This window comes from Taudactylus pleione, unplaced genomic scaffold, assembly GCF_031769625.1.
Source record: "Taudactylus pleione unplaced genomic scaffold, aTauple2 ptg001031l, whole genome shotgun sequence".
NCBI classification, from domain to species: Eukaryota; Metazoa; Chordata; class Amphibia; order Anura; family Myobatrachidae; genus Taudactylus; species Taudactylus pleione.
The window spans coordinates 282,727-299,654 of NW_028285432.1; the positions used below are offsets into that span (position 1 = coordinate 282,727).

At 45.4% G+C, this 16,928-nt stretch overlaps 1 protein-coding gene across 2 annotated transcripts in view; it reads left to right on the forward strand.

Annotated features, from left to right (window-relative positions):
* CDC42 (cell division cycle 42) overlaps nt 1–16,928 on the forward strand; it is a 69,164-nt gene that overhangs the window by 34,589 nt on the left and 17,647 nt on the right. For both annotated transcript variants that reach the window (XM_088461238.1, XM_088461239.1), the window contains exon 2: nt 10,789–10,942. In XM_088461238.1, coding sequence (XP_088317364.1) covers nt 10,838–10,942 — 105 coding nt within the window. In that variant the 5' untranslated portion in view covers nt 10,789–10,837. The remainder of the gene's footprint in view (nt 1–10,788; nt 10,943–16,928) is intronic.

A 16,928-nucleotide genomic window follows, 5' to 3' on the forward strand; every position in this document is an offset into this window, starting at 1 on the left:
TGGCAAAAATCTTGTGCACAATTGTATATGGTCCTTGGTAGTTAATAACTGCGTCTATTTACCACAGATCAAGGGTTCCCAAACTTGGTCCTCAAGGCACCGTAACCGTAGCGTTCCCGCTAGGCTGTTTTAGCGGGGCGCTGCGCCCTGCCCTCCTTCTGGAGGGCAAAAAGCACCCTGCCCTCACAGCCTGTGGGAGCCGTTCTCACCCGCGGGACGCAGCGTCCCGCGGGTGGAGAAACATGCGGTGACCCTCACCGCCGGAGAATAGACGCCGGGCGCATGCGCCCGGCATCTATTCTCCCTGTCTGCAGGGCTTGGGGGCTGCCCGGCGTGTCCGTAAGTGCCGGGCACGCCCCCAAGAGTGATGAAAAGGGGACGCGTCTTATAGACACGCCCCCTTTTCCGATGACCACGCCCCCTTCTCGGCCGCGCGTGCGACTTCGGCGCGCGCACGGTCATGCCCTCTCTAGCTCCGGCGCCCTGCCTGCCGCCGGAGCTAGAGGGAACACTATAACAGTACAGGCTTTTAAGGATATCCATGCCTGTACATTAATGGTATAATCATACTGACATAGGTACTAATTAAGTGTCCTGTGCTTAAGTATGGATATCCTGAAAACATGTACTGTTAGGATTCCTTGAGGACCTGAGTTTTTGGGGACCACTGCGGGGTGTGTGTATGTATGTATGTATATATATATATAATCTTAAAAGCAGTAACATTAGCATCAAAACAATTTATTTGAAGGTCTGACCATTATCCAATAAGATGTAGATGAAGCCTTTAAAATGAGTAGCAGGTGTTTAAATTGCTTTCATGCTTAGTGCATAGTTTTGTAACTTTTAAGACTTAGGGGCGAATTCAGTTACTGGCGATATTATCTCATCCGTGATATTGCCAATTTTTCATTGAAAAATGGAGTAAACTTTTCTCCATTTTGAAAAAAGTTGCAAAATGTGCAAAATCCCTATTTTTGGGTAAGTGTGGGGGTTTCTTTCAGAACCCTGTGGACAGCCCCACTAATGATACTTTTTTTTTCTAAAAAAAAAAAAAAATTTGACCGAAATTTCAGCGGCCATTTTTTGTCAAAGTACGCAACTTACAAAATTTTTTTTTAAGCTAAAGTATCATTAGGGGGGCAGGCCAAAGGGTTCTGAAAAGAAAGCCCCTGAAAGTACCTCAAAACAGGGGTTTTTCACATCGTTGGTCGTTCACTGCATAAAAATTAACAATGAACGTATATCGTTGAACGATATAGATATCGGACCGTGTACGCACCTTAATTGAATTCCCCCCCTTAAGTGGTTCTAGTCGGTCAAATTAGTAGCTCCAGGAACTCCTTCCTGGGGCTATTCAACATCACGCTGAAATGAATCTCCCCCAGAGACCAGGGGATCCGGGGGCGATTTCATTTCGGCACGATGTTGGATAGCCACGGGAAGGAGTTCCTGGAGCTACTATTTTGACCGACCAGAACCACTTAAGTCCGAGAATGCTGGTTTCTGCGCCTTAAGCTGGGTGTTCAGTAGTGGTAAATGGCATTCTGCGACTTAAGTGCCCGCCGTGAATTTGACAGTGCCACGCTAAGTCAGAAAACAGCAACGCAACCGGCACCTCAAGAGGGTGCGAGCAAAAATACTGTAGTCCAGTGATTTTCAAATCGAGGCACACTACGCAAGATTTTAAACTTGCCAAGGCACACTATCCGGCGATACGGCTTGCGCGACCTATGAAAAAAACATACGCATTGGCTCCCACATAAAAAAACACACCGGCCGTCCTCCACAGGAATAAAACACACTACATTGGCCTCCACAGGTATAAAACACTACATTGGCCTCTACAGGAATAAAACGCACACATTGGCCTCCACAGGAATACAACTCACTATATTGGCCTCCACAGGTATAAAACACTACATTGGCCTCCACAGGAATAAAACTCACTACATTGGCCTCCACAGGAATAAAACTCACTACATTGGCCTCCACAGGAATAAAACTCACTACATTGGCCTCCACAGGAATAATACACACACATTGGCCTCCTCAGGAATAAAACACACTACATTGGCCTCCTCAAGAATAAAACACACATCGGCCCCAGAGAATAATGACACTCTGTGAAGAGGAAAGGGGCCACTGGGTGCCGCCGTATAGTCCCTGGTCTAGTTCACTTCCCTGTCTGTTATTCTGCTCCCCACTCCTCCCCACCTGTGTGATTGTGCTTCCCCCTCCTCATCTTTGTTGTTGTGTCCCGCCCCGTCCCCTTCTTTCCATCTGTGTTATTATGCTACCCCCTTCCTCATCTGTTATTGAGTCCTCCCTCCTCCCCATCTGTGTTGTTGTGCTCCCCCGTCCTCCTAATCTGTTATTGTACACATACCCCTACTCCCCATCTGTTATTGTGCTCCCCTCTCATCCTCATCTGTCTGTTCTGCTCTCCTCACCCCCCCCCCTTCGTACTCATCAGTGTCTGTTATTGTGTCCCCCACCCCCTCCACTTACCTCTTCTCTGCTCCTCCTTCACTGTCAGAGCACCTCCGCTGGTCTGGGTGACTGGCGGGGCAGACACGCAACGTGGCGCGCGCGACCTGTGATGTCACGCCGCCGCATTTAGGCACGACCCGGGTGCGAGTCTGAGCCTCCCAGAGGAGCTCAGTGGCAGTGCTGCCCAGTCCGTTCTGTTATGTTATCGATGGTTCTTGCCTCTCGCGCCGTGGCACAGTGGTTAACAGCGCGGTCAATTGAATAGATCAGCACTAAATTGAATCGACCCTTATTTCTGTTAATTTAACAACTTGCCTTTGCCAAACTTCAGACAAATGAGGCAGCACATCGGAAAGAATCATAAGTGAAGCTATAAAATTATGTCCTCATATGTCTATTTAAACCTTCAGCTGTGATTATAATTTTGTTCACGTGGCCTGTTTCCAGTATAGCAATGACTTGCCAAGGATTCCCTTTGAAGTGGGCAATTTTAATTCAGTGCGATGTTGAATAGCTCCAGGAAAGAGTTCCCGTAGCTATTCAATTGACTGCGCTGTAAACTCCCGACCCTCCTGCGGTGCATGCAGAAATCTGACTAAACTAGGGTGCGATGCTGCTTTCCTACTTAGTGCATGCGCTAACTGCATTGTAGACGGTACTTAAGTCGGGGAATGACTGTTCCCGCGACTTAACACCTGGCTAAATGCACGATAACTGGGATCTCCCTACTGGTGTAGGATACAGTTATTTAAATAGCTCTTGGAACTCCTTCCTGGCGCTATTCAAATCACATTGATTTGACTACAAATCCTGTACAGCAAAGAGTCAACAGTTCCACTTAAGGGGCCTATCCATTAGCAGATAAATTGAACGATTTATCGTCTAGTTGTTAAATTTATCTGCTATGGATAGGCCCTGAACGATGACAGATGCGCACTCCCGTGGCCGATAAATTGAATCTTTCATCTCTCCAACATGTTGGTCAATTATCGCATATCGCTGCCAGACTTTAGAAATATCTGGCAGTTTATATGCAGTGAACGACGAAAGATATTAGCAGCAGCTACAGAGCGCTGCAGAGAAAAAAAATCCCCTCCCTGAATGATGTCATGCAATATCGTTCGTCATTTGCCAAAATCTGTCATGTACATGACATATCGTTCAGCTCAGCCACCGTATTTTTCAAGGGATATCTTTTGTCTTTCATCGCTGAGAAAAACATCTGCTAATGGATAGGACTGTTAGGGTGCCTTGAGGACAGTTTGGGAACCTCTGTTCTAACTCATTATGGGTAACAAATCTGTGTTCAGCCAGCTAACAGCACCCAGTTACTGCCCAATTGCATTTTGGACACTAAGGCAGTGATTCAATTTGTTTCTCTTTCATCCACTAGGGGATAGCTGGAGCCGGCACTTTAAATAATTTAGAAGTGTGAAGCTCCTCCCCCTCTATTCCCCACAATCCCTCAGTTTAGAAAATGTGCCCTTTGGAGCTGGTCACAATCTGCTGTGCTCCAGCAATACATTGAAATTTATTTTATTTAGTTTCATTTTTTTTAAAGCATCTTTTTGCACTAATTGGGTACCCTTCGCCACCTCTCTAAAGGTGGGGTCCGGGTACCTGGCGCCCTGAATCGCTAGGATCAGGAAGGAGTGCACAGCTCTTATCCTAAAAGCACTGACAGCTCCTTATCGCCACAGCACATCTCTAACACACAGAAGAGTGTGCTGAAGCCGACAGGCTGCACTGCCGAGAGAGACTTCAAAGGGACACGCAGTGAGTACTTAGCTGCGCATCCCCCGGCTCCCGACCGCTGTTCAGTGCTAACACATGTCTGCACTGGCTAACTAGTAGTGCAGAGTGCTACAGCACCCCGCTGATGCACGCGGTGTAGCGTGGAGGGGGAGGTAATGGCCACAGACAGCCATCTTTTCAGCCCTTGAAGGGAGCGGAGCCTAGGCAGCGCGGGCTCTCTCCTCTACGCGGCAAGCGGCTGTGTAAAACAGCGTGGCTGCCGTTTTTTATTGATAATACATGCCTGCATCTTTCCTTTATGCAGGAAGAGTGCAGCATACTTACAGAAGGCTGAGTTCTACTGCTCCCATCCCTATACTGCAGAATCCTTGGCAAAGGGGGCTGTGAGACAACTAGGGTGTATATACAGTGAGCAGGGAATTTTCATTTGTGGGGAAAGTGTGGTGTCATTGTCCTCCTCTGTTCCCAACATCAGCCTTCTGTTTTTTCTGTATACTGTCTCTCCTTTTCTGCATAAGGTTGTCTGTGTGGCTGGATTGTATAAATGACAAGCAAAGGCTTTACTAAAGATGTTTGTTACAAGTGTAACAACAAACAAACTTAGCCACATGCAACTGGCTCCACGTTATGGGATGCTTGTTTAGATAATTCTATAACTGCATCACCCACCCCGCCAGGGGCTGTTGACATGGTAGGGGTTATAGCAGACTTGGACATGTAAGTCTCAACCCCTCTGGGTGGCAGGGCTGAGTCTCTAGACGGCCTGGTATAGGTTATGGGGCTACTGCTATTCACGCTTCCTATCAAAGCCTTCTCATAAGCGGCCTCTCACGACATTCCTCCAGTCAGAGGAGTTGGACGAGTAGATCCTCGCACGAGGATACTGAGGAAGGGGAATTGAAGGAGGTTTTCGATAATACGCACCAAGATTTGGAATCCACCTCTACAGGGAAGGAGTCCTTAATTGTGGTGGTCAGGCAGATTTTTAATCTACCTGAGGACATAGTTCCTGCAACCATAGTGAATGGGTTGGCTGTTTTTCCTTTCTCACAGCTGTCAGTGCCCGGGAAACAACCGGATAAGAGATTCCCCGTAGTTTCCCATCCTTATCCATTGCCGTCATCCATGATGGAAAAGTAGAAAACACCACCTCCTGTTGATGCGTCTGTTTCTCGTCTAAGAATACAACGCTTCCTATGCTGGGTGCAATGTTGCTTAAGGACCCTTCTGATCTTAAGTTGGAGACAACACTGCAATCTATTTATACTGCAGCGGGAGCTCAACTTAGACCTACACTTGTTAGCACTTGGGTTAGCAAAGCTGTTACTTGCTGGGCAGTCCAGTTGATTACGCACAGGGAGATTAGACCATGTGGTTGAGTGCATACTACAAAATTACTCATTCATGTTCACGGTAATATGAACCATTTATACACATTCATGGTCACAAAAATGTCTGTTTTCCAGATGGTATAAGTTGAGGCTTGGACTCTGGCTTCCAGAGCGGAATTACGTCCTCTAGCAGAACACATCTGTGAGTCAGCAGTTTACCTGGGCGAGGCTTTCAGGGATATCAGTCACATCAGTGCGCGCATATCTGCTTCTACCATTTCTGGCCGCAGAGTTCTCTGGTATGTTCGTGGCAGGCGGACGCAGTATTCACAAGTGCTGTTGAGGGTTTACAGTTCACTGGTGATATGCTTTTTGGCCTAGAATTGGACAAAGGAATATCCCAGGCCATTGGGGGTAAGTCTTCTTTCCTCCTTTTCTACTGCTCCGGCTCCCACAAGTACTTACATGGGTTCCTATTTCCTTTTAGTTCGTACACCACAGCCCTTTTGTGGTAGGCCCAGAGGTGCTCCCACAAGAGGCAGCAGAGGTAGGGTCGCTCTCATACAGTTGCAAGACAAGGTGGCATGCAAATCTTCTGTCCCACCTGGGATCTTCTGCGGTGGGAGCACGCTTACAGACTGTTCAACAAGTTTGGAGCCAAATCGTTTCTTCGCCACAAGTTTGCCAATACATACAGGGCCAGGATTCTTCTGGAAGCTATCCAGTCCTTGCAATAATCGGCAGTGCTAGTTCCGGTTCCAGTGCATCTTTGAGGTATGGGGTTTTATTCAAACCTCTCTGTGGTGCCCTATCCGGATGGATCAGACAAGCACATCTTAAACCTGAAATCCTTAAACCTGTATCTGAAGATGTATCGTTTCAATATGGAGTCAATTCGCTCTGTCATTGCGAACTTGGAGCCAGAGGAGTTCCTAATTTACCTGGATATAAAAGATGCCTATCTCCATGTCTCCATTTGGGAACCGCATCAGGCCTTCCTGCATTTTGCAATCTTGCTAAATCACTATCAGTTTCGGGCATTGCCGTTCGGGTTATCTTCAGCTCCCCGCATTTTCATAATGATTATGTCCTGATTGCACACCTTCGGTTGTCAGGAGTGAACATAATTCCTTACTTGGACAACCTGTTAATCAAGGTTACATTTGGAATCTCTACTCTTGGACCACCTCTCTGACATATTAGACTTTAATACTGACGGTTGTAAAATCAATTTCAAGAAATCTAATATCAGTCCGGCCCAGAGACTCCGTTTTCTGGGGATGATTCTGGATACAGCGATACAGAGGATTTCCCTTCCGGAGGACAAGGCCGGGATATCCGGTTGCTGGTTCAGCTAGTCCTCAAACTGAAGAGGGTGTCCTTGCCTCGTTGTCTGCATCTCTTGGGGAAGATGGTGGCTGCTTTCGAGGCACTGCAATTCAGACGATTCCACTTGCGAGGTTTCCAGCTAGACCTGCTATAACAGGGGATAGCTCCGACCACCAGGGTAGCTCTCCTCTGGTGGGAACAATCTCATTTGGAGTGTGGAATTGCTTAATAGTGACAATAGACGCCAGTATGGGTATGGGGAGCAGTGGTCCTCAACAATCATTTTCAGGGTCAATGGTCCCCATAGAGACGGTGGGTCATAAATGTGTTAGCACTCAGAGTATTTTACAATGCTCTGTTAAAAGCAGCACAGTGGCTAAGGTCTCTTCCGGTAAAATTTCAGTCAGACAACGCGACGACTGTCGCTTACATCAACCGCCAGGGAGGAACTCAAGTCGCATGGCCATGCGGGCAGTATCTCAGATACTCCGGCAGGCCAAGAGTCAGTAATTCTGTTGACAGTATTCATCTCTGGAATGGAAGTAGATTTCCTAGGGTGCCAGAATATCCATCCTGGAGCAGGGAAGCTTCATCCAGACGTGTTCCACGCATTAGTACGTCAATGAGATCGTTTTCAGGTGGACTTGATGGCGCTCGATTGAATCAGCAACTCCCAGCATGTGTGTCAAGAACCCGGGACCCACAGTCCGAGGCTGTCGACGCACTCTCAGTTCAGTGGAACTACGACTTGGTTCAGCTGTTTCCTCTGATTCCTTTACTTCCTCGTCTTCTAGAATACATCATGAGTTGGTGTCTTCTCGTGGCTCCGAACTGGCCTCGGTGAAGTTGGTTCCCGGATCTTCGGTCCCTCCTAACAGACTTTCCGGGCCTCTTCCTCTTCGCCTGGGCCTTCTGCTTCAGGGTCTTTTCATACATCCCAACTTAGCACAGCTGTGTTAACGGGGTGGCTCTTGTGCAATATCTTAAGACGCAGAGGCTTCCCATACTTGGTTATACTCTCAATGCTTCGCGCCAGGAACCTGGTTTCGGCTGCGCATTATCATCGCCTCTGGCGTTCTTAATACTTGGTGTATAGGTCGGGGACTTCTGTTTTTTGTTTTTTCTCCTAACCGGATAAGAGTCGGGCCTGCGCTTGGGATTTTCTGCTCTTCCCAATTTCTTTCAGTGCAAGTTGGCCCTCATACCTGAAGTGCAGACGGTCCTTCAGGAGGTTTTGACTGTGCAGCCACCATGAAAGAGCCAAAGTGGATAATAAATGAGATAACCTGTATAAAATCAGATTAATTGGAGACCTCATATGAGGTATTTAAGGAGGCCACGATTGCTGTAAGACCATCCCTCTGAAGAAACCGCCGGTCTCGTGGGCGGAGAAACGCGTCAGGTGATTGGCTGTCGTTGACACGCAGGTGGAACGCAGATACAGGAAGTTTGTACAGCAGCATCCGGAACTTACTAGCACAAGGAAGCGGTGGATTATATCCGCATCACTCTCATTCCAGGCCTGCGGAGGGGCTGCGTCACAGGAGAAGAGGTCCCTTTGCATTGGGACTCGGCGCCACCGGAGATGGGGTGAGCGGCCGCCAGACATATACCAGCGGAACATATCAGGTATCTAACGTACCACTCACAACCACGTGGGCTTTTGAATGCCAGGATTATTACTTTGGCACATTTCTTACGATACACTAAGTACGGATTGTCCGGAGATACCCTCCCTTTAATAAAGGTAGAGGATTCAAACTAACAAATGCATGAACTTTCTCCATAACCAGTTGCTGGTTTCTGCAATCCCTTGGTTACTAACCATCTGCTGCAATATACTTCCTGACACTAACCTGCTTATATTAACAAACTTCAATGCTGCTATAAATTTAAATTTTATCAGGTTCCATTAATCTAAATGGGTAATTTTATTGGGATTATTTCCAGTTGAAGACCAGGAACTTTAAATTATTATTTTAGAATAAGCATATGCTATTGTTATTGTCATTAATATAATTTAGAAGAATTGGCAATTTTTATGTGTATTTATGATTGTATATTATTGTGAGTTTTTTTAATTGAGTAAACATTTTAAATCAGCAGCTGGTCACAGGCGCCTCTATTCATTTTTAAGTTGTATACCTTTTTTGTTCCACCTACACTTCCTGGGACTTAAAATTGGTATTTTTATTTCTTCAGTCTTCCATGTTTGAACCTCTTGAGGAGGTTGGTATTGAGTTAATTACCTTGGAAGACAGTCCTCCTCCTGACCTTGGCTTCGGCTAGCAGAGTTTCGGAATGGGGGGGCTCTGTCCTATAAGCTGCCTTACCTTGTGTTTCATGATGATGGGGTTAAACTCACTACGGTAGCCGCTTTCCTTCCTATGGTGGTGTCTGTTTTTTCCACATAAACCAACCTATTGTGGTGCCTTATTGGTAGAGGCCTCGGGGGTTTCTTCTACTCTTGATGTGGTTCAAGCTCTCCGCATTTGTTGCTCGGACGGCGTCCTTCCACAAGTCGGAATCGTTTTTTTTTTCTCGGCTGCTGTTCTGAAGGGTTGAACAGAATCCACGCAGCCGTTGGCTTATTGGATTATACTGACTATCCGTCAAGCTTATTTCAACGATGATAGTCAGCCTCCTTTATCCTTTGACTCATTCCACACATTCTGTGGGTGCGTTGTGGGCGCCTAGGAGGTGTGCCTTCTCTTACAATTGTGCCGTACGGTCAGTTGTTAATCGGTTCATTTTTTTTTTCATAATGTTTTACTGGTATGGTGCATTTGCGGCTTCTGCATCAAGTTTTTGGCCGCCTTGTTCTGCAGGTTCCTCAGAGCGCTCCCGCCCGTGGGTGAAACTTTGGGACGTCTCCAGTGTCCCCTAGTGGATGAAAGAGAAAATGGGATTTTGGTACTTACCGGTAAATCCTTTTCTCTGATTCCACAGGGGACACTGGACGCCCACCTCTGCGCTCTTAGCCTGCCTGTTCAGTTTGTTCCATATGTTGTATGGTTTTGTTGTGTGATCTTCTCTCCTTTTCACTCCTGCTGCTCTCCCATCTCCTCTCGGTCTTCATTTTCTAAACTGAGGGATTGTGGGGAATAGAGGGGGAGGAGCTTCACACTTCTAAATTATTTAAAGTGCCGGCTCCAGCTATCCACGCCTCTATACCCCAGCGTAAGCACCTCCAGTGTCCCCTGTGGAATAAGAGAAAAGGATTTACCGGTATGTACCAAAATCCCATTTTTCACCTGTCGTGAGTAGCGGGCACCCGACAGAACAATTCAATTGTTGCTCCATTCGGACGCGAATGCTGTGGGAGGACACATCTACTTGCACACTCCTGAAGTGGCGAGTAGGAGTGTGTGAAAAGACCTGGTTTTTGGTGCATTAACCAGGACTTTAGACTGGTTTAGCCCCCATTTTCTAGCTGGAATCATAGTCAGCCTATATACTGTCCCACTTGCGGGCTACACAGAAAGCTCAGTAACGAACATGCGGCTGCCGAAATGCAGAGAGTGGATGGAAGAGGACCACTCCCTTCACCGGCACTATGACACAGCAAATAAGTCATGCTGCTCTGAAGTTTCTATATGCAACATCCATGCAGCACGACATTGCATTGCCCAAGCAGCAGGGGATTTTTGCCGGGTGGACTGTTCTGTAATTCATGCATGGGGAGAACACTGCATAAAGTCCTGACAAGCCAATGAATGGGGAGGTCTAAACCATTGGCTGTATCTAAGAATGAGGAAATCCATCTGATAGAGGTTAAATGGCTTCATGGGAACTTTGCTAGTGGTTCCCAATAAATGACATTAAGATGAGGAGGATTTGTCCCCTGTTTTATTTTCTAATGTGTGTTTGTTTTCTGCAGGTCTGCATTAAACCAGCGTTGCTGAGACTGACAACACAAGAGAGCAGCCATGCAGACTATTAAGTGTGTGGTCGTTGGGGATGGTGCTGTTGGTAAAACATGCCTCTTAATTTCATATACAACAAACAAGTTTCCTTCAGAGTATGTACCAACGGTAAGTACAGTACTATAACCTCTGTTTATCTGTCACATGCCACTGGCTCTAATTTTGGGAGGCTGAACAGATATCTAGTATCTAATGAAGCTGTAGGAGTGCAAGTCTTACTTCATCCTATGGAGTGCGGCATGAAATATTTTTTTAATGTGCGAAACATTGCGAGGACTTCTATTAGCATCATGGGGATGTAGCTCATGGGTTAAGTGCTTGGAGCTATTCAGTTGACTGCATCGAGCCCGGACACTTAACCCATGATGCTCCACACTGTGACTGCATCTTCCATGTTAAGTGCCGGGCACGATGCTATTACTACACAGTAACACAGCGATGATCCCTGAGGCACTAGTTAATGCAGATTTCTGCTTGCACCCTCAGGAGCGTGTGAGTAGAAATCCGCTAGTCGCTGGTTTACCGCACGAGCAGTTGAATAGTTCTGGGTACTTAACACAGGAGCTGCATCTCTGCGATGCTAATTGAATTCCTCCATTGTTTTCTATCTGATAATTTCCAGGATTGATCAAGCCGGTTCAGAAGACACTTGACCTAAACCTGTTTAGGGAAGGGCTTTTTTTTTTTAACTAAATTTCCTCTGTCCCTGCAAGCAGCTGCTCTGAGATGTTTGGTAAGAGAGTGATATTACTGGCATCACACCATGTAGAACTGTTGTGGTGTGGAAATATTGACATATACAGTATGAAGAGTGCAGTTTGGGACTGCTTTAAATTCTGGGTGATGTGCCTGACAAACATCCTGAAATATTTGCCTGTGTGTCACTATTACGGTAAATAAAACATTGCACGTTTTCCTGTGCACCTTTATGGGATGTGAGAAAAGTGTTTTTGCAATATTGATGGCCGCAATGTGGTGTTCCCAAACAGTACTTCGTCTAGAATCCATTTGGCCCCTTTATATTGGGGGCAATTTAATTCAGCGAGATGCTGAATAGCCCCAGAAAGGAGTACCCAGAGCTATTCAACTGACCGTGCTGCGAAGTCTGACTACAGGATTTCTTCTCACACCTTCTTGAGGTGCAAGCAGAAATCCGAGTTAAGTGACTGGCGCGATGCTGCTTTCCGGCTTTGCACAGTGCGAACAGCCTCTCTGCCGGCACTTTAGTTGGAGAATGTCTGTTAGCGTTAATAAACACCAAGCTTTTGGGTGCGGTAACCGGCATTCTCTGACTTGAGTTGTTCTAGTCTGCCTTAACAGCGCAGTGAATTGAAGTATAGCTTCGGTAACTCCTTCCTCGGGCTATTCAACATTGCGCTGAGTTGAATCTCCCCCATTGAATCAATTTGCATTTTAATAGCCCTTTCAGGGATACTAGTAATTATGAATTTGTAGCAGAGGATTGTTTGTATAGGGAGTGCAGCATTACAGGTGAGAAAATTGGAACATTGCACCAGTCACTTGATGCTCTGTAAGATCTGAGCTTTATTCTTCTATTAAGTGTATTCATTCATGCCGCAATAAGTCACATAAGTTGGGTAACTATGGAGGTACTCTTCATAAGACACGAGTAACCAGTGATTTTATTCTTGAGTGTTACATGTAGCTTATTTTAGTGTAACACTACAGAGCATAGCTGTATATAGATTACATAAGCAATCTATTTTACATTTAGTGCAATTAGATTATATAAGTCCTCTATGGGGCTGTTCTAAGATGGCAAACCTCCATTTTGTCCATTCTCCTGAGAGCAACAGTGGATGATTCATGCTAACATGTAAATTGTTGCCCCTACTACCACTTTTATGTCTGCTCTCTTGCACAGTGAAAAAGAGCTAGCATACTATATTAATCTCTCCCTAGGGCATAGGTAACATTTTTGTTTTTATTTTTTCCACTTCCTTCTTCCTTCTGCATGCTTTAAATACTCCAATTAATGATACACAAAAATAGAAGTGGTAAGTTTTTTAAACACTGGTATAGGCTGTAATGAAAACCTAGCATTGCATCTTGTGCACAATGCTGGAATGGATGCAAAAGTGAACCACTTCTGCTCTAACACTAAAAGTACAGGTGTAGTCCCAGCTGAAAAAGGGGAATCGCTGTTTTCCTGTAGTGTATTTGTTTTTGTGTATGTATATAATATATGTATATATGCGTGTGTATGTACAGTACCAGTCTAGTTTGGACACACCTTCTCATTCAATGGTTTTTGTTTATTTAAATTATTTTCAACATAGTAGATTAATACTGAAGACATCAAAACTATGAAAGAACACATATGGAATTATGTTGTAAACAAAAAACTGTTAAACAAATCAAAATAGGTTTTATATTTTAGATTCCTCAAAGTAGCCCCTTTTTGCTTTGATTACAGCTTTGCACACTCTTGGCATTGTCTCAATCAGCTTCATGAGGTAGTTTCCTGGAATGGTTTTCCAACCGTCTTGAAGGAGTTCCCAGAGGTGCTGAGCACTTGTTGGCTGCTTTTATTTCACTCATCCCAGCTCAATTGGGTTTAGGTCGAGTGATTGAAGAGGCCAGGTCATCTGACGCAGCATTCCATCGCTTTCCTTCTTGGTCAAGTAACCCTTACATAGCTTGGAGGTGTGTTTGCGGTCCTTGTCTTGTTGAAAAACAAATGATTGTCCCAGTAAGCGCAAACCAGATGGGATGGCATGGTCCTGCAGAATGCTGTGGTAGTCATGCTGGTTAAGTGTGCCTTAAATTTTGAATAAATCACCAACGGTGTTACTAGCAAAGCACCCCCACCATCACACCTCCTCCATGCTTCACTGTGGGAACCACACATGCAGAAACCATCCGCTCACCTTCTCTGCGTCTCACAAAGACACGGCGGTTGGAACCAAAAATGTGGACTCATCAGACCAAAGCACAGATTTCCACTGGTCTAATGTCCATTCCTTGTGTTTCTTGGCCCAAACAATTCTTCTCCTCCTTGTTGTTCATCCTCAGTAGTGGCTTCTTCTCAGCAATACGACCATGAAGGCCTGATTCTTGCATTCTCCTCTGAACAGTTGATGTTAAGATTTGTCTGCTACTTGAATTCTGTGAAGACTTTGTGGTCTCTAATATGAGGTGCTGTTAAGTAGCGGTTTCTGAGGCTGGTAACTCTAATGAACTTATCCTCTGCAACAGAGGTAACTCTTGGTCTTGCCTTCCTGGGGTGGTCCTCATGAGAGCCAGTTTCATCATAGCGTTTGATGGTTTTTGCAACTGCACTTGATACGGAAAATTTCAAGAACTTTGAATGTATCGATTGACCTTCATGTCTTAAAGCAATGACGTACTGTCGTTTCTCTATACTGAGTTGAGTGGTTGGTGCCATAATATGGATTGCAACAGTAGTCAAATAGTGTTGTCCACTGTGTACTAACCCTACCGCTGCACAACACAACTGATGGTCTCAAACACATTAAGAATGCAAGTAATTCCTGTTAATTCAAAACCATACCTCATGAAGCTGATTGAGAGAATGCCAAGAGTGTGCAAAGTTGTCATCAAAGCAAAAGAGGGCTACTTTGAGGAATATAAAATATAAAACCTATTTTGATTTGTTAAACACTTTTTTGTTTACAACATAATTCCATATGGGTTCTTTCATAGTTTTGATGTCTTCAGTATTAATCTACTATGTTGAAAATAATTTAAATAAACAAAAACCATTGAATAAGAACGTGTCCAAACTTTTGACTGGTAGTGTGTGTGTGTGTATGTATGTCTTTCCTTTTTTTTTTTTAATATATCTATATCGAGTGTGTGTGTATATTAGGGTTGTGCAGGCTCGGATAGGTTAGAGTTTGCACGCCGAGTTCGGATTTTTCCCTCCAAAAAACGGAACTCAGAAAGAGGCAAAACGTCATCTTGCATGGACAAACATCATCATTCCTGGACCAAAGTCACAGTTGTGCCCACTGTGATGTATGGTGGAGGAGGGATAATGGTATGGGGCTGATTGTCAGGGTTTGGGCTAGTCTCTTTATCTTCAATGAAGGGCAATCTTGATGCTTCAGCATACCAAGGAATTTTGGACAATGCTATGCTTCCAACTTATTGGCAGCAGTTTGGGGAAGGCCCTTTTCTATTCCAACATGACTGTGCACAAAGCAAGAACTATAAAGACTTGTTTTGATGGGTTTTTGGTGTGAAAGAACTTGACTGGCCAGCACAGAGCCCTGACCTCAACCGCATCGAGCACCTTTGGGATGAACTGGAACGGAGATTGCGAGCAAGGCATTCTCATCCCAATATCAGTGCCTGACCTCATAAGTCCAGGAATGATGATGATTGTCCATGCAAGATGATGTTTTGCCTCTTTCTGAGTCCCGTCTTTTGGAGGGAAAAATCCGAACTCTGCGTGCAAACTCGAACCTATCCGAACCTGCACATCCCGTGTGTGTGTATGTATATATATATATATATATATATATATATATATCTCTCTCTCTCTCTCTCTCTCTCTCTCTCTCTCTCTCTCTCTCTCTCTCTCTCTCTCTCTCTCTCTCTCTCTCTCTCTCTCTCTCTCTCTCTCTCTCTCTCTCTCTCTCTCTCTCTCTCTCTCTCTCTCTCTCTCTCTCTCTCTCTCTATATATATATATATATATATATATATATATATATATATATATATATATATATATATATAATCTATATCGTAATTCCAGCTCAACAGGAAAAGTAGATCCGCACTCCATGATTGAAAAGTCAAATCCTAATGCATTTTAATGAAGCATCAAAAAATGTGCAACAAATGCAAATAAAGTACTACAATAGTGCAAAAAAACATGATACTTAGCAGAGCACAGGCACTGGGGGAAGCATGATTGTGAGTCCCAACCCGACAGTTGTTTTGGTGTAATGACACCTTCCTCAGGCAGACCCCTGAGGGGATATATATTCCCGCTATGCTGTTTTAGTGGGGTGCCCTGCCCTGTTTCTAAAGGGCAAAAAGCACCCTGCCCTCCGGCACGGCACCCTGCTGAAACAGCCTGCCGGTGCCATCCCCACCCGCAGGTCAAGCTGCGGTGTAGCAGTCACCGCCGGTGAATGGATACTGGGTGCATGCACCCAGCATCCATGCACACTGACAGCAGCGTTTGGGGGTAGCCCGGCATGTCCGTAAGTGCTGGGCACGCCCCCAAGTGTAACGAAAAGGGGGAACCTTAAAGACCCGCCCCCTTTTCCTTGATCATGCCCTATTTTGTTGGCCACACCCCCTTTTGGGCACATTTGCACCTTAGGCACGCGCGGATGTGCTCTTTCTCTCGGTCTGGTGCTATACCTAGAGTGAAATTTCTCAATCTATATCACACACTATATGGACAAAAGTATTTGGCCACACCTGTTAATTCTTGTATTGAGGTGTTTCAATCAAGCCCTTTGCCACTGGTGTATAAAATCAAGCACCTAGCCATGCAGTCTCCATTTGCAAACATTTGTGATACAAAATGGGTCGTTCTGAAGCCCTCAGTGACTTCAAGCGTGGTACTGTGATAAGATGCCACCTTTGCAATAAGACTGTTTGTGAAATTTCATCCCTGCTGGATATTCAACGGTCAACTGTAAGTAATATTATTAGAAAATGGAGGCGTTTAGGAACAACAGCCACGAAGCAGAAGACCACGTATATCACAGAGCGCGGTCAACGACTGCTAAGGCACATGGTGCGTAAAGGTCGCCAACACTCAACTGATTCCATAGCTGAAGAGTTACAGACTTCCACTGGCATTAATGTAAGCACAAAAACTGTGCGACGGGAGCTTAATGGAATGGGTTTTCATGCAGCTGCATGCAAGCCTCATATCACCAAGTCCAATGCCAAGCGTCGGAAGGAGTGGTGTAAAGCACACCGACACTGGTCTGTGGAGGAGTGGACACCTGTTCTTTGCAGTGACTAATCACGCTTCTCTGTTTGGCAGTCAGATGGGCGAGTCTGGGTTTGCGTATGCCGGGAGACTGTTACCTGCCTGACTACGTTGTGCCCACTGTGATGTTTGGTGGAGGAGGGATAATG